Raw genomic sequence first — 20,442 nt, 5'->3', positions numbered from 1 at the left:
TTTCATCTTCAAAGTTCTCACTGATGGAAGGAGGTTTTGGCTCAAAATCTCACGATACATGGCCCCATTCATTCTGTCCTTAACACGGATCAGTCGTCCTGTCCCCTTGGCAGAAAAACAGCCCCATAGCATGATGTTTCCACCCCCATGCTTCACAGTAGGTATGGTGTTCTTGGGATGCAACTCAGTATTCTTCTTCCTCCAAACACGACGAGTTGAGTTTATACCAAAAAGTTCTACTTTGGTTTCATCTGACCACATGACATTCTCCCAATCCTCTGCTGTATCATCCATGTGCTCTCTGGCAAACTTCAGACGGGCCTGGACATGCACTGGCTTCAGCAGCGGAACACGTCTGGCACCGCAGGATTTGATTCCCTGCCGTTGTAGTGTGTTACTGATGGCGACCTTTGTTACTTTGGTCCCAGCTCTCTGCAGGTCATTCACCAGGTCCCCCCGTGTGGTTCTGGGATCTTTGCTCACCGTTCTCATGATCATTTTGACCCCACGGGATGAGATCTTGCGTGGAGCCCCAGATCGAGGGAGATTATCAGTGGTCTTGTATGTCTTCCATTTTCTGATGATTGCTCCCACAGTTGATTTTTTCACACCAAGCTGCTTGCCTATTGTAGATTCACTCTTCCCAGTCTGGTGCAGGTCTACAATACTTTTCCTGGTGTCCTTCAAAAGCTCTTTGGTCTTGGCCATGGCGGAGTTTGGAGTCTGACTGTTTGAGGCTGTGGACAGGTGTATTTTATACAGATGATGAGTTCAAACAGGTGCCATTCATACAGGTAACGAGTGGGGGACAGAAAAGCTTCTTACAGAAGATGTTACAGGTCTGTGAGAGCCAGAGATTTTCCTTGTTTGAGGTGACCAAATACTTATTTTCCACCCTGATTTACGAATAAATTCTTTACAAATCCTACCATGTGAATTCATGGATTTTTTTTTCACATTCTGTCTCTCACAGTTGAAGTGTACCTCTGGTGCGAATTACTGACCTCTGTCATCATTTTAAGTGGGGGAACTTGCACAATCGGTGGCTGACTAAATACTTTTTTGCCCCACTGTACAAACATCCATTCCCACCCTCATGCTCTCATATGCACTTACTCCACACTCAACCAACGTGGAGACAGACATAAAGAGACACTGTACACACGATCACACTCCCCAAGCATACTCTACAAACCGGGTCTAGGTGCCCCCGCCCCTGGAGGGGGGAACTGCACCCAGACCCAGGTGGTGTTTCCCTTTTCCCTGCGGTGGGGGGAGGCAGACCGCCCCGACTCCGCAGCAGCAGGAAGGCTCCACACTCCAGACCGCAGTCGGACGGCCAACTCCTCCTCCTAGTCCTAGCCCCCCTGCTCCAGCAGGTCGCAGAGAACGGGGGTGAGAGAAGACTCCGAACCTCCCTCCACCCGCTCATTGTAGTGTTGATGCATGTGTGTTCTAAGGTGCATTTAAAACCCAGGAGGGCTTGGAGCTACCTGCCAGAGAGCAGCAGGTAAGCGCATGGTCCCTCCTGCTAGCCCTCAATGTCTACGTGTATTTAAAATTGAGAGGTGGGCAACGACGCCAGGGGTGGGGTGTACACCCTGATGGTACTTTGGACTCCGTGTATCGTGCCCACCCCCAAGATCCTATATGTATGTGTAATGAGAGTGTGAGTAATGTGAATGTCTAAGTTGTGTGAGGCCATCTTTCCAACAGCTTAAGCTCGGCTGAAATTGGCTCGTGCAACAGGACAATGATCTCAAGCATAGAAAAAAAATCTTCAACAGAAGATGTTGCAGCAGCCCATCCCAGTCCAGACCTGAACCTGAATACATAACTGGATGCCCACAGTCCTCAGTGAACTGAAGCAACGTTGTAAAGAAGAGTGAGCCAGAATTCATCTGCAATGATGTAGCAGACAGAAAAATTGTCTCCAGAAGGCATCACAGACCCTTTCGCTATTGGTTTAGCATTGGCTTGAGGTCAATATAAACACACAGATCTGGATGCATATTTATTAGCCTTTATTATAATTTGAGGGGTTTTTGTAATGCATATGATCATTAACCAAAGGACTAGAGAAAGATTCTAACATTTTGTGATAAGGTACATCAGTGTAAATTCATGGAAACGTGGTATTTATATATGGTACACTTGCCTACTGCGCATTAAAGTCCATACTGACAAGGAATAAATGTGAAAGATGGAAATCAATGCAATAACTTGTGAAAAGAGATTTTTCATCCATAGACTGACCTTTTTAGAGGAAAGCTCATCAAAGTTTTTAGAACTGGCTGTCTGGCCACAATTAATAAATATGCTAGAAATTTCAGACAGGTTAGTAAATTGTTCTGTTATTTGTTAGATATTTACATCTGGGGAACAAAATCCACATTTACTGAGCTGCTGGACTGGCTAAAAATAGCCTATGATGTCATTCTGAATGTAGATGACAAGATTTCCTTTTCTCTCAGATCTAACAGGTGTTCTGATTATCACATAGGGAAAATATGAGAGCCAGTAGTTTACAGATATTTGTTAGTTCCATGTTGGTTTCTTAACTCTGCTTTAGCTTTAAAATGTCTCCAAAAGCTAATTTAAATTAGGACGCAATAGCAGTGACAATCCTAAAGTTACATTCCTTTTCTGGCTGTGCTATGTCTGCAGATTGTACCCTGGTTTCAAAGCTGCACTGCATGCCTTTATAGCTGTGAGCTGTGTCCAGTAATAGCACCACGAAGTTGTTTTAGCAGAGTGTAATAGGTTATAAACTACCACTTGATCTTGGCCTAATGCCCTGAAACTGTTGCCGAGCCATCTGCAGCTAAGTGCATGATGATAAACAGTGTGTGACCCGTTTTATTTTATTTTCCCGAGTACGTTTGTTAGAAATCTGTTTGCATGAATCAGAATGATCCTCAAACAAGACAGACTCTTTGTGGAGATTATCACTCTTGACTGTTGACATATTCTATCCTTGGCAGAAATTTCAAATTGCTGTTTAAAAGGCTCTAAGTGATCTCCTCTCCTCTTGGCTGAATGGAAGCGAGTTCGTGGCGTACAGGCCAGCGGCCAGTAAGAGACCATAACAGACACCAAGCAGGGACATGTAAGGGAAAGGCATCATGGTGGATTATAAACAGTGTCGGACCTTCTGAAATCTGCATAGGCCCCCCCTCCCCCTTTTTCTCTTTTGCTGTGATGCGCTGTGCATCTCACAGGATGGCTGAAATCAGATTGGGAGGGGGGATGGCGGCAAACAGCAATTAGCAATATGTCATACAATGGTGTTTGCAGAAGCAATATGCCGTGATTATTGGATCGTTTAGTCTGCTTCTCTGCTCACGCCATGCATTTCCCTCTGCCTCTCGCTCACTCTCTCTCTGAAACATTGCTACTTTGATATTTCTGTCCACAATAAGCCAACAAGGCAGAATTAAAGCGATGTTTTCTCCATTTCCTCCTCTGACCTATTCAGTACCAGGGATAGCGCCAGGTGGCTTAACACAAATATCCTAAATTTGTCTGTTTACAGCATACCTCACAAGCAGAAAAATAAACCAGCTCTTCTATGTTTTCTCAGTAGCAGCCTTCCTGATAACAAGCTTCAATTATTATAGAAAAACAACAATTTCATTACAGTCATTGCTTTGAAAATGAAATGGGGAAAAGTTATTTTTTTCAGGGTACAGAAGAGAAAATGCTTGTTTTTTTGGTAATGGATATGTGGATGAATATTGCAAGAAGTCGTGCTCATTTTAACCCTTCCAGCATGCAAAAACAGACCAAATAACTGAAATCAGTATAAATGGATTGTTGCAATTTGGCCAGTTTCCACTTCAGCTGCCGGATCCTATTTCAGGACGTGCCATGTGCTATTTGGCAGTCAGTGAGTTTGTATAAATGGCTCTTTTAATTTTAATTTAGCCTGGAAGTCATTGTTGAAACACACCTGGGCATTTAAATTTGTTTCAGCAAATGCATAGTTGTTAACATTTAGCTGCTGTTATTGAGAAACACTGTTCTCAGACTGAAATTTAGTTTTATATGGTGCAAAAGCATTTGCCTCATAACTGATTTTTTTTTTCTTGTTTTGTTTATTTGCATATTTTTCACACTTAAATGTTTCAGATCATCAAACAAAGATGACGTGAATAAATACAAAATGCAGTTTTGAAAAGGGGGGAAAAAAAGTTATCCAAACATACATGACCCCATGTGAAAGGTAACTGCCTCTTAAATCTAATTCTGCCACCATTTGTAGCAACTGCTAATGAGTCTTTCATGTCCATGTGCAGGAATTTAGGCCCACTCTTCTTTGCATACTTGCTTTAATTCAGCAACACTGAACGATTTAAAGAACGAACAACCTGTTAAAAGTCAGGCCAAAGTATCTCGCTTGGATTTAGACGTTTCGTGACACTACCGCCATCCTGCATAACTCTTGGTATGATGTTCGTTTTCATAAAAAGCTTCATCAGTTTTACGCCAGATGTAACGGGACTCGAACCTTTCAAAAATGTAAACTTTTGTCTCGTCAGTCCTCGTCAGCTATTGTTGAGTTTCTTTAGATCACAGCATGATGTGATGCTTATTGAGATCCCTGTCCCTTTGTTGAAAGTGCTGCAGCTGCTATACCATCTTTAAGATAACTGAAGATGAGTTAGTGAAATCGTACTTCAGAATTGGTTTTAGTAAAAAGAAAATTATTTCTTCTTTAGCACATAAACACAGTGTGGTGATAAATAGAAGGATGCAGAAAAGATGGTGCAGAAAGCTACAATAGTCAGAAGGAAAGTACACAAGCCTGAAGGAGTTGGCCTGATTTGTACACAATGAAATAGCTGGCAGTGGACAGATGCAAGGATATTGATGGTCACACCGTCGTGCAATAGACAGGACGTATGTTAAATCACAAGACACAATCAGATGGCTGATCAGTTTGTTTCACTAACTTATTTACACAAGGCATAAAATTATCACTAATATATATACATTTTTTTAAATGTTGCCCTAATACTCCTTAAGAAAGATGTGACCATTTTACAAATGATAATGATTAGTAGGTGGGGAAATTCTTCACAGCACTTTATTAGCTAGATTGATATGCATAGAATAAGCCAAATATTTGAGGTTATATGGTGCAGTTTGCTCAAAGTGTGTCTGTAATAAACAAATAAACATTTTCAAAGTGAGCCAGAAGAGTATAGCACACACACAGGCTTGCTTTGACACAGTAGAACAGCCTGTCGTTTCTAAAGATAGGATTCAAAACAGCGTCACGTGAGGTGGTGATAAGTTTCCTCACGGTGTCATTTTAGATGCAGGAACCTGAGGATGTCAGCGCTGGAAACACCGCTGCAAGGGAACAACAAAAAAAACAGTTTTATATTGAGACCGACCACTCATTCAGACGTCTACACACTTGACCCGGCTCCTCTCTGTGCAGGGGTTGTGTTGTGTTTAAAAAAAAAACAAAAAAAAACCCCAAGTAATTTGGGTGAGCTGACCCTTTGCGCTCTCCCCTCTCTCATTTTGCTCCTCCTAGACTTTGACAGGTTTGTTTGCTGATTGCTTAAATAGCTTCTGCCACTGTTAATTTGACTTAATTGACCTTTTGATTAGGGTTCTCATTAACAATTCTAATGTCTACACAGGAGCCTTCTTGTGATATATTATTCAGCTGGCGTGCAGCAGTACGTGGCTGTTCAACAGTGCTTCTTTCACAACACAACAGAAAGAATAATGGAGCTGTTGGTCTTTATATGTTTAAAAATATACCTATGTTGAGGTATAATTATGTGAATCCACTCTAAATGGAGGTTCTTGAGCTAAACCGGCCTTGCAAGTTTCGCTTGAATCGAATTGAAATTTATAGCATTGAGCACAAAAAGGGACAAAAAAAACCCCCCACTAATTTCTGTCGAGAAATATAATTTGCTATTTGTGAAAGTTTGCTTTGTTCATGTGATACTGCTCTGTTTCACAGGAACATCCTGCTGAGTTTCCAATTATCAGTCCGTAATGCCAGTGCCCTGTTTCGTTTCTACCCATCTTTTGTCTTTAATGGGAAAACTAGCCTTCTCCATCCTGATGTGATGACTTTGTATGGATGATTGGTTACTTGAGAACTTAAAACTGAAGATTGCTTCTCTTTCAGTTCTCTTCAATGACAAAGACAGAAAAGTGTGTATTTATGGCTGTGTATAAACAATCTAGGCAATTTGCTTCACAGCACTGATGGTTCTTAAATGTTCTTTTGAATTGATTGTTGAATTATGTTGGAGTAATGTGGTGAAGGGAAACTCGAATAAAGACACTGTGTGCGTGCATGTGTCAGACTATACAAAACTTCAGAGAACCTAATTAAGAAACTATTTTTTACAATAACAACGCTGAATTATCTGTTACCATAGTACACTACAGTCTGGCGATTATACAGATTATAATTGCTTAATTTATTTATCATTTCTTCTTCGGGAGAAATTTCATACCCTTGTAGCTCTACAAGGGTATGCCTATAATTATGTCAGTGTTTGCCAGGATTTCTTTTGTTGTTGTTGTTTGATAAAGAAACTATTAAAACGCTTTATACAATTGGCTTTAGAAATGGACAAAAACATTTTTGCTTCTGTATACCACCAAAGTGGAATTTAAATGAAACATTCATGATTTGATTGAGGTGCAGACTTTATGCTTTATAGGCATATAGATTTTTATGCTTGTTGTTGAGGTTTCTGTCTAAATCAGACAGACTCACATGGACCATCATCCATAGACTGTACATGAGAGATTGGGAGACTGGCACAGCTTACTGGTGTGAAAAGTGAAGTCAGTGTGAAAGTCCTGTTAAACTGCATTTTATAATTATTTGCTTTAGGGTGAGGCTAACGTGTGGTTTACAAACTGCTATAATATGAGTGTGCAGTGTCTCTTGGTTTCTTAGTCCGATTCACCTCCTGGTCATCACATACAGTGTGAGGGCTACACTAACCAACAGGTGATGTCACAGCAGTTACATTTATGTGAATACGTTTGTGTGACTTGTTATTAGCTGACGGTAGATGTATCCACTGTGGCCCATCTTTGTGGTTGTTTGAGTTCTTGTTACCTTCCTGTCAACTCAAAGCTAATTGGCCTTTCTCCTCTGACCTCCAGCATCAACAAAAATCCAAACCTATCTGTCCCTGTGTCGAAATATTAATTGCCTTATTGTTAAATCAAGCATTGACTGTGAAAACCACGTTTTTTGGGGAAGCAAAGTTCAATTTCACTAGCTATATCCAGCCCTGATTACTGCTGGACCTCCTGAATCAAGAAATCACTTAAATAGAACCTGTCTGACAAAGTGATGTTGCTGTATTTTCCTTCTAATATGTATGACCTTAAACTTAAGTATTGTACGCGTCTCTTTCTCTGTTGTCTTTGAGACCTGGTGGTCTAAGCACTTTCCATTTTTTTTCCACCTCAATATTCCCTGCTAAGTGGTAGCTGACGAACATGTAATTGTGGAAATTAAGCTTTGGCCCACTGAATGTTTTATTCTCTTAGTTATATTTAAATCTGCAGAAACTGAGCGAATCTAGAAACCTGCTGGTTTCCCATCATGTTCAAGCTGATGACTAATCTGTCCTAACTGCTTCGCTTGTGTGTTTCCAGCTAATAGGCGGATGTATCCTGGGTATTGGCATCTATGCAGAAGTAGAGCGACAGCAGTACAAGACACTGGAGGGTGTGTTTCTGGCCCCATCTATAATCCTGATCCTACTGGGCATCATCCTATTTGTTGTTTCATTCATTGGAGTCTTGGGTTCCCTGAGGGATAATATAACTCTATTGAAAGTGGTGAGTGGTGAAGTATTGGAAATTGCCTTTGCATCATTGTTATTTGTAAAGATGCAAATACCCCCACACACACACACACACACACACACACACACACACACACACACACACACACACACACACACACACACACACACACACAGTTTAAACTAAACCAGTCTGTCTTACTTTCTGGGATTTAAAGAGAGACAAACAAACAGAAAAAGCTGTTACTGGATGAAACTGGTTGAGAGTTGCATGATGCTGCACCAAAAACCTAGTTGGAATTGCTTTGCTAGCAGATCGTTTGCTTATAAGATGCCAACTTGTCTGCAAACACTTTCCAACTGAAACTGTGTGAAGAGTGTGACACAAACCAGAAATAGAGATTGTTACGTTTTGGAAACATGTTTGTTTCACTGGTAAAAGCACAACTTTTACTTCAGCTGTAGCAACGTGCTAGCAACCAAAACAATCAATAGGAGGTATTTGGTGCAGCATCACATTTGCAACTGATTTCATCGCCAGCAACCAGTCAGACAATGTATATTTTCCCTAGCGACTGGAGGATGCTCACACCGGTCTCTAAGCTGGAGTGAGTAATGGCTTATTACACTAAGGAGAGTCATTTGACATAATGTACTAAATTTTTGCTTCTGTTATGTACTAAAGCTATAGGAAGAAATGCAATGAACTGACTGGTGAAAAATCAAGACACACTGTATTACAAATTACTTAATAAGCAACTAAACAACTGGAGTCACTGCCAGATGCAGGAAAAGACAAACATGGGAAGATGGCATCTATATTCAGGATTTTATGAAAGCACAGAGCAAGACCAGAGTGTTCTGGTCACTGGTTGCTTTAGAGATTAACTAGGATAGGAAGGAAAGGTCTTTCTGTATGGACACAATACACAAACTGTTAAAAGATGCACACAAAGGCACTTTAGAAAACGTTATCTCAATTTTTTTTTTATTTTTTTTTTGGGGGGGGGGGATATGCTTGAACTCAATAGAACAATGAAATTCATATTCTTGTCTGGTGCACCACAGTTCATGTACACCCTGGCAGCGTGTCTGCTCCTGGAGCTGGTTGGAGCAATCTTGGGGCTGGTGTTTCGCAACCAGGTGAGTTGCCTCAAGTGTTAATCAGTTCCCTACCATTTTGAAATCCTCTGACTTCAGCAGGTGGGCAGTGAAGGCATGTGTTTTATTTCACGTAGCAGGGAGCAAGATAACAACCAAAGCAGTCTGACACTGACAGTCTGCTTACCACGAGGAAGAGATTCACTCTAGCCAAGAAAAGTAAAGCCACATTATGTAGTTTAATTTGATTTCTGAAGTCTTATTCTCTTTAACATGAGATAAAGCTGTTAAAAGCTGTTTTCCTGTGACCAATACAATAGATTAAACTTGCACAGGATCAGAATTCATATGTTTAGAAGAGTATGTAGAATTATCAGTTGTCTATGTGATATTTATGTCATCTTTCACAATGTCTCTGTATTTTGCACTTTTAATATTTCCCTCTTAAGTTCTCCTGTTGGTCCTGCTTACTGTCTCTGCCTTATGATCTCTGGCTTCTTCCAACATAGGTCATCATGTCTGTCAATACTTTTTAAACCAGAAAGGAGCAACTTTACATGACATAGAAACTCCAAATAGTTAAAATGTAAAGAATGGAAAGTTAAAGTCAGTGATTGTTGGAAATTACTGCAGTGTTGAATGTCAAACTGTCTGCAATAAGGCACTGCAGGTGGGTGATTCAAAATGCAGGGTCTTGTCTAATGTAGAGGCTCCCAACCCCGAAGTGTAGAGCACCTTTTAATGAATCCTGTTTAGACAAGAAAACTCGATTGCCTTTATTTGCTGTGCTGTTGGATTTTCCAGAGGTTGTTCCTGCTGCTGCGTCGTACCAAGAGATTTTAATGGTGCGCCATTTAAAGGCAGTTGTTAATAAAAGCAACAGAAATTGAGGCTTAATCATCAGGATTGTGATTTTTATTTTGTAATCCTTTTTTATGGGGAAGGCTCAGTTTTAAATGAAGTGTAAAGGGGACCAAAATGAGACACTGTGGGAGGCTCATTTGATTCATCAACAAATTCTTAAATGAAAAAACAACAACAACCAATTATGGCTGCATGTTGTAAAATTTATTTTATATGAAACAAATTATCAAACCTCCACCTCTTAATGATTTAACTCGATGTAAATGAGGCATCAGGGTTCTGTACTCCAACAACACTGTTTATTATGCTTTTATTAAAATAATGAAAATGGGTCCACTTCACATGGATTAAATTTGATGTAAACAATAATTTTCTGTATATTTAAAATAAACTTTGGCTCAAACTAAAGGAGGTTGTTCAAGCAGAATTACAAAAAAAACCAAGATCTGGATGTAAATATGTCGTTTTTTGTTGTTGTTTGTTTTTTAGTTAGTTTTTAAATTGTAATCCAAGCCTCTCTAGATGAGAGGTCTAAAAAATAATCTTATAAAGTTAAAGCTGCAGGGTTTTGTTTTTTGTTTTTGTTTTTTTTAATCACAATTACTAAAGAAGGGCTAACAACAGAAGGTAGATAAGCCAGTAAATCTAGGGTCTGTAGTGTCTGAAGTCCTCTTTATCAAAATCAACATAACAGAAATAAAGCAGGAAAAATAGACTCTCTGGACCCATCAAAAAAACCAAAAACACAAAATCCCCACACACACATACACAAAACACAAAATAATTAACAACTGTTCAACCAAAAATTACCGCTGCACTGGCAGGACGGTGTGTAGAGGAAAGGAAAGCACACCAAGGGTCCTGCCCCCTCTTTATTGCTTTTCAGTTAATCACACCAGACCAGCTACACCTGAGAGGAGAGCACAACGCACCGTGAGTCACAGATCATTTACACACCATAACCGGCACGAAGGGGGAGATAACATTGACATGACTTATCTCCTTCTCATTTGCATGTTACAGCGCCGTGTTCGTTAGGCATAAAATTCCTCATATAATTTTGTTAAATGAAAACCTTTTGATAATTAATTTTGAGGGGAAAAAACAGAATGGTGTTAATGGTTATTAAAATTACAGAATAAGTTTGTTAGGTGCTTAGCCTCTAGTCCTGCCCTGAGAAATGAGGTTTGCACAGAACACAACTGGTGGAGGATGATAACTAATATGAGCCATGATCAAAACAAGATTCGCGTTAATCAAGCAAACATCACCAATTCTCTGATAACATCCTGACGTCATTGGGTTTTCTTTATAAATAGCTCACTCTCATAAATATCTTGATGTGGATTTGTAGGGAAGAGCTTAAGAATCCTTCTGTCCTCTGCTGAGAACAACTCCACACCACATAATTTTGTCCACAGCCCCGCCTAGTTTTAATAAATTCTGCCAAGTGGTTTTTGCCTAATCTTTCAGACACACGGGTAAACAAATGACAATGGAAACTTTAATTTCCCTGAAGCTCAACCCGTTTTGACGATAAAGGCTTGTGTTTTATTTAAATCTATTTTAATTTTTATGTCAGAATATATGACAGAATAGAATAATCCTTTAATTGCCCCACAAGGGGAAATTTGGCTGTAACAGCAGCCAGAAAGACACATATACAACAAACAGGACACAGAACAGAAACATACAAAATTTTTCTTACATATTTACATCAAGGACAATGGGTTACTATAAACAGAGTGCCGTTATTAAATTAAATAAAATTAACTACAGATAAGAGGCAAACCAGGTTGTAGTGCAAATCGGTTGATTAAATTATTGCAGTTACAGCGCAGATGTAAACATCTATGTTTGTTGGGAGCAGTCTGACAGCTGCAGGGAGGAAGGACCTGTGGAAACGCTCCTTCATGCATCTAGGATGCAGCAGTCTGTCACTGAAGGAGCTCTGCAGTTCAGCAACATTTACATGCATGGGGTGGGAGACTCTATCCATCAGAGATGAGTCCTTCTGTCTCCCACCACCTGCACTGGGTCCAGGGTGCATCCCAGAACAGAGCTGGCCTTCCTGATGAGTTTATCCAACCTCTTCCTCTCAGCTGCCGATAAACCGCTGCTCCAATATACAACACTGTAAAAAATGACAGATGCCACCAAAGAGTCATAGAAGGTCTTTAAAAGCGCTCCCTGGACTCCAAATTCAATCACAAATCTGTTGCTGTCTACAGACACAGAAAATCACATCTACTACTTACATCCAGCAAGAGCCTCTTAGACGTGAAACTGAAATTCCTCCACCTCCCAGATGACATTCTTTGTTAATGAAGCTTTCCACTTCAGGCTCACAAACATAAGATCTGGGACTTGACTCTTTGTTTCACCCTCCTCTGCTCAAAGTTGTACGACTGAAGGTCACCTACTCTGGTCAGAACACAAAAAGGCTCCACTTGTGTTGAAAAAATGAATTAATCATTAATCTTTTTGAATTTGAGTTATATTTATTTAATTCCCTCACTATGCTCTGTGTGCTGCTCTTTGAAACTTTTGAACATTAAAGGTTACTGATTGCATTTCAGGTCTGACACTCTCATGTAGGAAACATAGAAATTGTTTTAATTGGTTGCCAAATTAAAGTGAAATTAATTTCACTGATTAACTGACTGATTCTTAGTGATACACTGGTCACATTTTTAATCTGTTCAGTGTAAAACCAACTATAACAGATTTCCATTTCCTGGATCACCATCTTAATGCATATGGATTTTCATGACAAGGCGTACTTTTACGATGTGGCTCAACAGGTTGCACGTATGAAATGTTGAGAGCACAATCGAGATTTCAATCTTTAAAAGAATCCCTGAAAATGGGCCAAGTGATGGAGTATGTAGACTTTCAAAAATACATTTTGAACGTCTACATACTTATTTTTGGCTTCCCGTTTTAATTAACATCCTGTTTGAGGAGATGATGCCCTTTGAGCTCTCGTTCTACAAATGTGCACATCGTACTTTGGTTTAAATGTGGGTGCCTTGTCCCAGTACATCCACTGTCAACACCTGATATGTTCAAGAGGGGAAGAAAAGAAATGAAATGAAAAATTAAATCTCTTTTAATCTCTGTGGCTCTAATGGAGGAGGCTGCATTCTCGATTCGTTATTGTCGGCAGTGCTTTGAAGAATGAAATAAAGGAACAATATTAGGCCTAAGTAAAGGGTAAAAAAGAAAAACAGCGCTTTGTCGCTTTCATCGCCAATGAACTATAAATAAGACTAATGTATCAGAAACAGAGTGGAGAAATTAGTGGAGTAAATGAACCGTTCCCTGAATGAAAACATTTAATGAAAAGCTCTCAAAAAATTCTCTTAAGAGACCTCCAAATTATAAATATTTATGCCAAGTGACTGTATAAGCTTATATATTAAACTTAATGTAACCCCACAGCACCAGATTGTGACTGACAGATGTGAGCGGTCAAGTTCGCTCTCATTTTAATATCCTGGTTCAGTGAATCAGTCACCTTGACTTATGATAGCATTTGCTCTCAGCAGGCGCCTGTTTGACACACTGATTGTTGTGTACCGAAATACCCTTTAACATAGAGGGTATTTTGGTACACAACACACACAATTTGAGACACAATTGGCTGCTTTTTAAAAAAAAAAATATAAGTAGGAGGAATAAAAGCTCTAACATTAAAAAAAAAAAATCTAAACTGTTTCATTGATCATAATTTTGCACAGTCAAAGCTCTTAAATCCTTAAATCCCCTAAAATGTTGATTAAGCTCAACAAGTCATGATTATGTTTGGTTATTAAAGCTTAATGCAATTCCACGGTTAACCCTGAAAGTCACACTACAAATAAAACCTGCAGCTTCTCCTTTCAAAAACATGGGTTATATTTGGCTCTGTTTTTATTTGGAGTTGTGGCTTCGTTTTAAGGCTAACAATGTCCGCATACTATAACTGTTGGGCAGCATGCAGTGTGCTATTAAAACAGGATGAGGACAAATACATCACCATAAATGGACTACTGCCGTTTTGCTTAGAGGACGTGCGGGCCAAAGACATTTCATACAGCACCGAAAATGGCAACTAAATGGTTTTTGACACATACAAGTAACTCTACAGCTCCACTGACAGATGTGATAATCTGACTTTCTCCTCTCCTGTACTATTCACAGTTTTGCGTTCTTTTTCTAACTCCCTCACAGGCGGAAAGTTTATTGAACAAGAACATTCGAAAGGGCATAGTAAACTACTACGATGACTTGGACTTCAAAAACATCATGGACTACGTTCAGAATAGGGTAAGACGACTCTTAATTTCCTGTTACTTGATAAACGTCACCTGTCTTTTTTTTACATACGGACTGTATTAATCACCCAGAAACCCTCAGGACTTTAAATAAAGTCAGAAACCAAAGTTCCTTGACTTGACTTTAGTAAATCCCCAAATACACAGCTTTAAAGGATAAATAAATATTACAGCCTATACCTCTCCATCTGTACTAAGAGTGATTTTTTTTTTTTTTTTTTAGATCACTGATCTGTTTTAATAGTTTTAAGGGTTAAAGCTATGCCCTCTAATCTATAAATTATAAACTAGAATTAAAGACATGCTTCATGTGTTCTTAAAGATGCGTTAAAGAGTCAGGTGTTTAGCTTTTTTTTTTTTTTTTTCTTTTTTCTCTCTCTCAGTAGGTGCATGTTGTTGTTATAATCCCTTTAATGACAGCTATAATGCGACAGCCAAGCTAGTTAGACAGAACTAGTATTAGCTGGTAAATATCCCGGTAAACACTCACATCCTGTTATGGTCATATCTAGTTAAAAAAACTAAAATGAGGCCAGTGCGCAGACTATGGGTGAAGTCACAGTAGTGGTATCCATCTTTTATGTATAGTCTATGTTAATAATCTCCTGCAGTAGAGACAAAGCCTGATTATTATTATTATTATTATAAAGCTGAGGATTTTTTGTTGTTTTAAAACTGCACAACCAGTGAACCTGAATCCTCACTGAAAATTTTTAGTTGCATCGCTGTGCATGACCATCAGAGCACACCGAGCCGCCATGCACACAGCCTGAAGCTGGAGATCTCTTTCCCAGCTTTTATCAAGCATATGGTAATGCACTGTAGGGGACAGCGGACTGGTCACACATTGAAACTAGCAGCCAGCTACAAACTCTGATTAGCACAGGAGAGGGGGCATATGTTCTGCACGCTACAGGCCTTCATCATTTTAAGGATTGTGTACTGTGGATTTGTGGCCTGATTGCGTGATAGTTGCAGGCTGCTTGAATTCCCTAAAGCTATTGTGTCTCAGGTGATTTGGTGGTTTAGAAAATGGGCTGAATTTTTTACACAGTTGTGGACTGGCAGATTTAACAGCATTTGAGCATTGTCCATGAAAGCTACAAGAAAGATCTTTGTGTGCATTTGGTCAGGTCCAGATAACTGATAACGGGTGTTTGTAAAACTTTCTCAGGATGAGAAACAGTTTATGCATGTCGATCTTTGAATGGAGGATACTGGCTTTTGCTTTGATGGGGCTTTGTCTCTGTAATACACCGAGCACACCCTGATCTGTTTCAGGGTTAACACAGAGGGGCAGATGATGGTTCATGTGCACAATCATACTTATGGACAATTGTGGAATGACCAGTTAATCTCACATTAGTCTTTGGATTGTGTGAGAAAACTGCACTACCCAGAGGTTACCAAAGCAGGGACGAGGACAGGCAAACTTTACTCTATACTAGCTGGATGTGTAAATTGATAAATAAGGCATTTATACTGAGAGAACTGTTGCTCACTCGATAATTTCTCTTTTTTAACCAATCGCTGTAAACCCTAGAGATGGTTGCGTGTGATAATCCCAGTAGATCAGCAGTTTCTAATTCGACAGGTCTGAATTGCATCAACAAACACGCCACCTTAAATCACATTTCTTCCCTATTCACATGTTCAATTTGATCTTCAGCAGGTTATTAACAGGCAGCGGAAGAGGCCTAATAAATCTGGTCAGTTTATAAAGAGAGAATGCAACGAGAGTTTTAAAAATTAATATCTTTCTCTTTCACAGAGAAGGTTTGTTAATGCTGGAGGAAAAAACATCTGACAATAATGCATGTGCTTAGTTGGTTAGGACAATTGGTTGGTGTATTTATTTTTGTCAAAGATCAGCAGCACCTTGGTTATGCAGATCTTAGTTGGTTGTGTAGAAAAGAAGTGCCGATTAATTACCTGTCAAAGCATAAAAGGAGCCTCTTTTTTTTGTTTTGGCAGCCGATTCATCCAGTGACATGTTTGAAGAACTTTATAGCAGCAAAGATTGCTTCAGTGATGTTAGAAAGCCATTTAACAGAAGCCTGTAAAGGTTTTTAAAGCTGCTTGCTGGGCCCGTTGCCCTGCTCTTAGAGAGATTAAGTGTTTTTCTGAAGAACTTCAATGGAAAACCATGTTTGAAAAAACAAACTTGGAGGGCACTGAGACTATGTTCTGAACTTATTTTTGTTTGTGAGAACGGTACCAAATTCAGTCATGCATTTGTGTTTGCGTCGTGTAAATGGTGACATTTTTCTCTGTTCCTTTCATATAAGATTTAAAAAGGCGTCCCTTTGTTGTCGGTGGGTAAGTGAGAACAACTGAATAGGAAGTTTATGTTGCGTTTGTCTGTGAGCAATCAGAATATTTCACTGCTCATACCAGGTCTGTGCCCTGTGAGCACAGTTCTGTATCCAGCAGTGTTTTTAATGTTCTTCTACATTATAAAACCATCTATTTTTTATTTTAATGTGTTCTGTGTAATGTCGTCCCGTGTGCCCGCTGAACTCTGGAAAAGCTCATATCCAGTAAGAAGAAAAAAACATTTCTAATGTGTTTAGATGGCACCTCCGTCTGTACTGTCAGGTTATTTTATTTTTGTGTGTGTGTAATGCGAAAAGGGTCAGAGGAGTCTTTCCTGCAAAATGCCTGAAGGTGTTTTGAGTGTAAACTCAACAGGAGGCATCCTGTCCCAGTCTCCATGTAAATAGCTGCTGATGTTTTGGATGGGGCTACGTCTTAGCCATCTGTCATAATTGCAACAACAAAGAAAAATTGATTGTCGGGACCAGTTTTCAGGCTTGAAAACGCCCTCATGCCTCAGAGCCCGAACAGTTGCGTCAGCACTTTTTCTTTTCTTTATTTTTGTTATCGAACCGTCTCTGAATCCAAAAAAGGAAATCGACAATCCAACATTCAGAGCCGGGACACACACATTGTTTAGTCAGAGGAGGCAGAATTTAATTTCTGCCATGCTATTTTTCTTCCATCCCCTCTGGTGACAGTCAATGCTGGACTCATTGTTTTCTGTTTTTCTTGAATGTGTCATTTCAGAAATGCATTTTGAAAGCTCTTAGCATGTGGCACAAACATTCGCTTTGGCTGAAGGATGAATTAATTGCATTAAAATAGTTAGATTTCACAAAAATCTCTAATAGGATAAAAAATATAATGATGCTTTTAAATCCGAAAGGTCAAAGCTTTACTTTCATAATTTTCTGGAAGTTTCTCACTAAAACTATTCTTACAGCGAAATAGTGACCATTATTCACATTTGGTAGGATGCCCAACTGGTGACACCCTCTGTGAATAAAGGACCAACTTTGATGAAAATTTGACACTTTTTTTTTTTCTTGCCTGAACTTCCTTAATTAAACCATTGCCTAGTTTCAAGGTTATACCTTTGAGTTTCTCCATCCATCCATTCATTTATCCATCTCTTATATACTGTGATGGGTTAGAGGCAGGTTACATCCCTGGACAGATTGCCAGTCTGTTGTTCAGCCAACACAAAAAAAATGGAAGAGAATATTTCCAGTTAACCTCACATTTATCAGTATGGTCAGCTCCATAGATTTATAGATATTTCTGAAGTCAGTAGGGGCATGGATCAGAGAAAAGAGTAACTTGAGCAGAGAAATAGCTGTGTGAGTACTATTTTAAGATGGACTTTAAGTGAACCTCTCCTTGACAATATTAAAATCTGATTCTGTACAGGTTAAGACATCTTCACTTTAATAACTGAGATAAGACTCCAAATGTAGAGTCACTTGAAAACAAAAGCACACCCACTTTCTATTGTAAGAGTTTCTGTATCAGGACATGTTAAAAATAACCTGGTCCTTAGCAGGTTCTAAATTTCGGTAAATACAACCTCAAGTGAACTAAAAAACGTGTCATTTTACACCATGTCATTATTTAATTAACAAACATTAAGCTGAAATGCAGAAGCAGTGTGTGGGAAAATGAAGTACACTCTTACTGCTTCCATAGGAATGGGGAAGTAGGTGTTAATCAAATGCTCTTGATTAAATGATCATCAGCAAGCGTGACCACCTGTCTGAAAGCCGAATTTTTGCCAGTTTGCTGGTCCGGAGCATTCAGGTCTTTTACACAATGCCAGCAACGAAACACATCAACAGTGATGAAATTAAATTGGAGAGGTTTAGTCTTAATGGATAGCACCGCATCTGGCAAAAACCAAACACAGCATATCAGGACAAAGAGGCGGTCGAGGGGTGATGGTTTAGACTGGTTTGGAATTGGACCTGGACATCCTGCAGTCACTGTCTCGACCATGAACTACTCTGTATACCAGAGTCAGATGTGAGGCTACATGTCTATCAGCTGAAGATCGTGCAAAACCGGGTCCTGCAACAGGTCAATGATCCCAAGCACAGCAACAAAACTACAACAGAATGGATGGGAAAGAAAAGACTTGAACGAGCTGTGTCACCAAATGAACTGAAGCAACATTCCCCCACCTCATGTGAGAGATTGTGAGAGACTGATAAAGTCGCACAAAAAATTGCTTACTTCAAGTTCTTGACGATTGGCTCTACAAGCGGATGTGGAATGACTCTAGGGTTCAAACTCCAGACTGTAATAACCGCACCACCACTTCCTGTTTCTTAACCGAATAAAGCAAGTAGGACAGGCATGGGGTCACATAGAAGGGTTCTGCATATTTGTTTTTCTCATTACATTTACACACTAACATAGCAGGCGTACACCTGAGCAAGACCAAGCAAAATCCATCTGAGGAGTTGACAAAAGTTAGAGTTGGGCCTTAAGTCTAATTTCCATTTTTTTACAAAATAACTTTTAACCATTTCGTATCTGAAATCTTGTATAGTGTCTGAAAGTGTGACGCTATCACTGGTTTTACTGTTAATGGCTCTTCCTTTGACACAGAATGATAAATGTCACATGAACCACAAAATAATTGATCTCTTAGTTTGAAGCATACTTAAAGATGTGTCTTCAGTGACAAACCACATCTGTAAGCTTTTTGTTCCAGCTGTAAAGATATTAGGAAACATCTCATTCTGAGCACAGAGTTCATGTATAAGTGGTAGGTCGCATCATATCCGGTATTAACTCGATTTCAAGCTGCCCTTTCTATCCACTGTGCCTCAGTATTGTAATGGAGATGTGACATTTATTCCACCAGTAAGCTGCCTCTTTCTTCGCCCCTGCAGAGGAGACAGAGGAGACATTTTTCTCACACAATTACATGCATAATTTATCAAAATAGTTGTCATATTATTGACCACTTGTTGGTTTCATTGCCAGGAGCAACAATTTTTCATTTCCCTCATTAGATAACACCTTAGTCACTGCAGACACTTGCTTCATAAAAACAGTTCAGCTTGAAAACGTCACATCATTTGTTAACCACAATCTGTGCTGCAGGCACAGCAATAAATACCCCCACAGCACTGCAGCCGGGCTTTGTTGTGTATACCAAGAAGTGTTAGAGCACTTCAAACAAAAAAGTCATTCAGGCAGACACTCTTTCAAACGCCATCTTTCCCGAGTGCTGCATGTTTCACTCAGAAGTGATCATGCATATTTATAAGCAAATTCTGGATTCATCACGGAAAGCATTGGCGCAATTTAAGCATAGCAGTTGTGCATAGACATGGTAAATTTCATTAAGAGACAACTGTGAGCATAACATTAAAATTCATCCAGTGGTGTCTGTCAATGAAAATATAATAAACACAGAAACATAACACAAAATGCAGTAACAAACAAGAAAAGTACGAAGTCCATTAATAAATCTTACATGAATGCACAAACACTAACCTTTGCCATCCACTTACTGGAAACACTTGTATTCATTTTCATGGGTTGAGGTAGAGACATTGAACTTATATTGCAGTATGGTTATGATTATATGGAACATTAACAGACCTGAAAACAAATCTTCACTAGATCTCCTTTTCCATCCATCTAATAGAGTTTAAAACTGTACCTATACAAATGTACTGAGTTATTACAGCACTTGTTTTTTTGTTTTTTTTTTTGTGTAAATGACAAAATACTATAATTTTTGGTAAAAGCAGAGAAAACTCATTTTCAGGAGCTATATCAGCCTCGGGGAAGTGGGTGAACTGGTTCCCTGCTGTAAAAATTTCAAGCAGCTGGTTTTACAAGACCTACTGGTTTGATGGGAACTAAAGCCCCAGTGACACACTTTTAGAGTCCAGACAGTGAACCTACCGGTATGTATTACCGTAAGTCACTAGGAAAAAACTGTATTCTTCAAGGTTGTTTGGCGTCGATAGGTGCAATTTTTCACAAACCGGTATTAGGTGCTGCACTGACAA

The 20,442-nt window shown here is 39.3% G+C and overlaps 1 protein-coding gene across 1 annotated transcript in view; it reads left to right on the top strand.

Annotated features, from left to right (window-relative positions):
* Positions 1 to 20,442, top strand: part of tspan15 (tetraspanin 15) — a 45,080-nt gene that overhangs the window by 9,215 nt on the left and 15,423 nt on the right. The window contains exons 2-4 of the mRNA XM_004539460.4: positions 7,660 to 7,845; positions 8,880 to 8,954; positions 13,992 to 14,087. Coding sequence (XP_004539517.3) covers positions 7,660 to 7,845; positions 8,880 to 8,954; positions 13,992 to 14,087 — 357 coding nt within the window. The remainder of the gene's footprint in view (positions 1 to 7,659; positions 7,846 to 8,879; positions 8,955 to 13,991; positions 14,088 to 20,442) is intronic.

The sequence above is a fragment of the Maylandia zebra genome, linkage group LG1 (genome assembly GCF_041146795.1).
Source record: "Maylandia zebra isolate NMK-2024a linkage group LG1, Mzebra_GT3a, whole genome shotgun sequence".
Lineage (NCBI taxonomy): Eukaryota > Metazoa > Chordata > Actinopteri > Cichliformes > Cichlidae > Maylandia > Maylandia zebra.
Note: the sequence above shows the minus strand (reverse complement) of the source record. Positions and strands in the feature narration are given on the sequence as shown.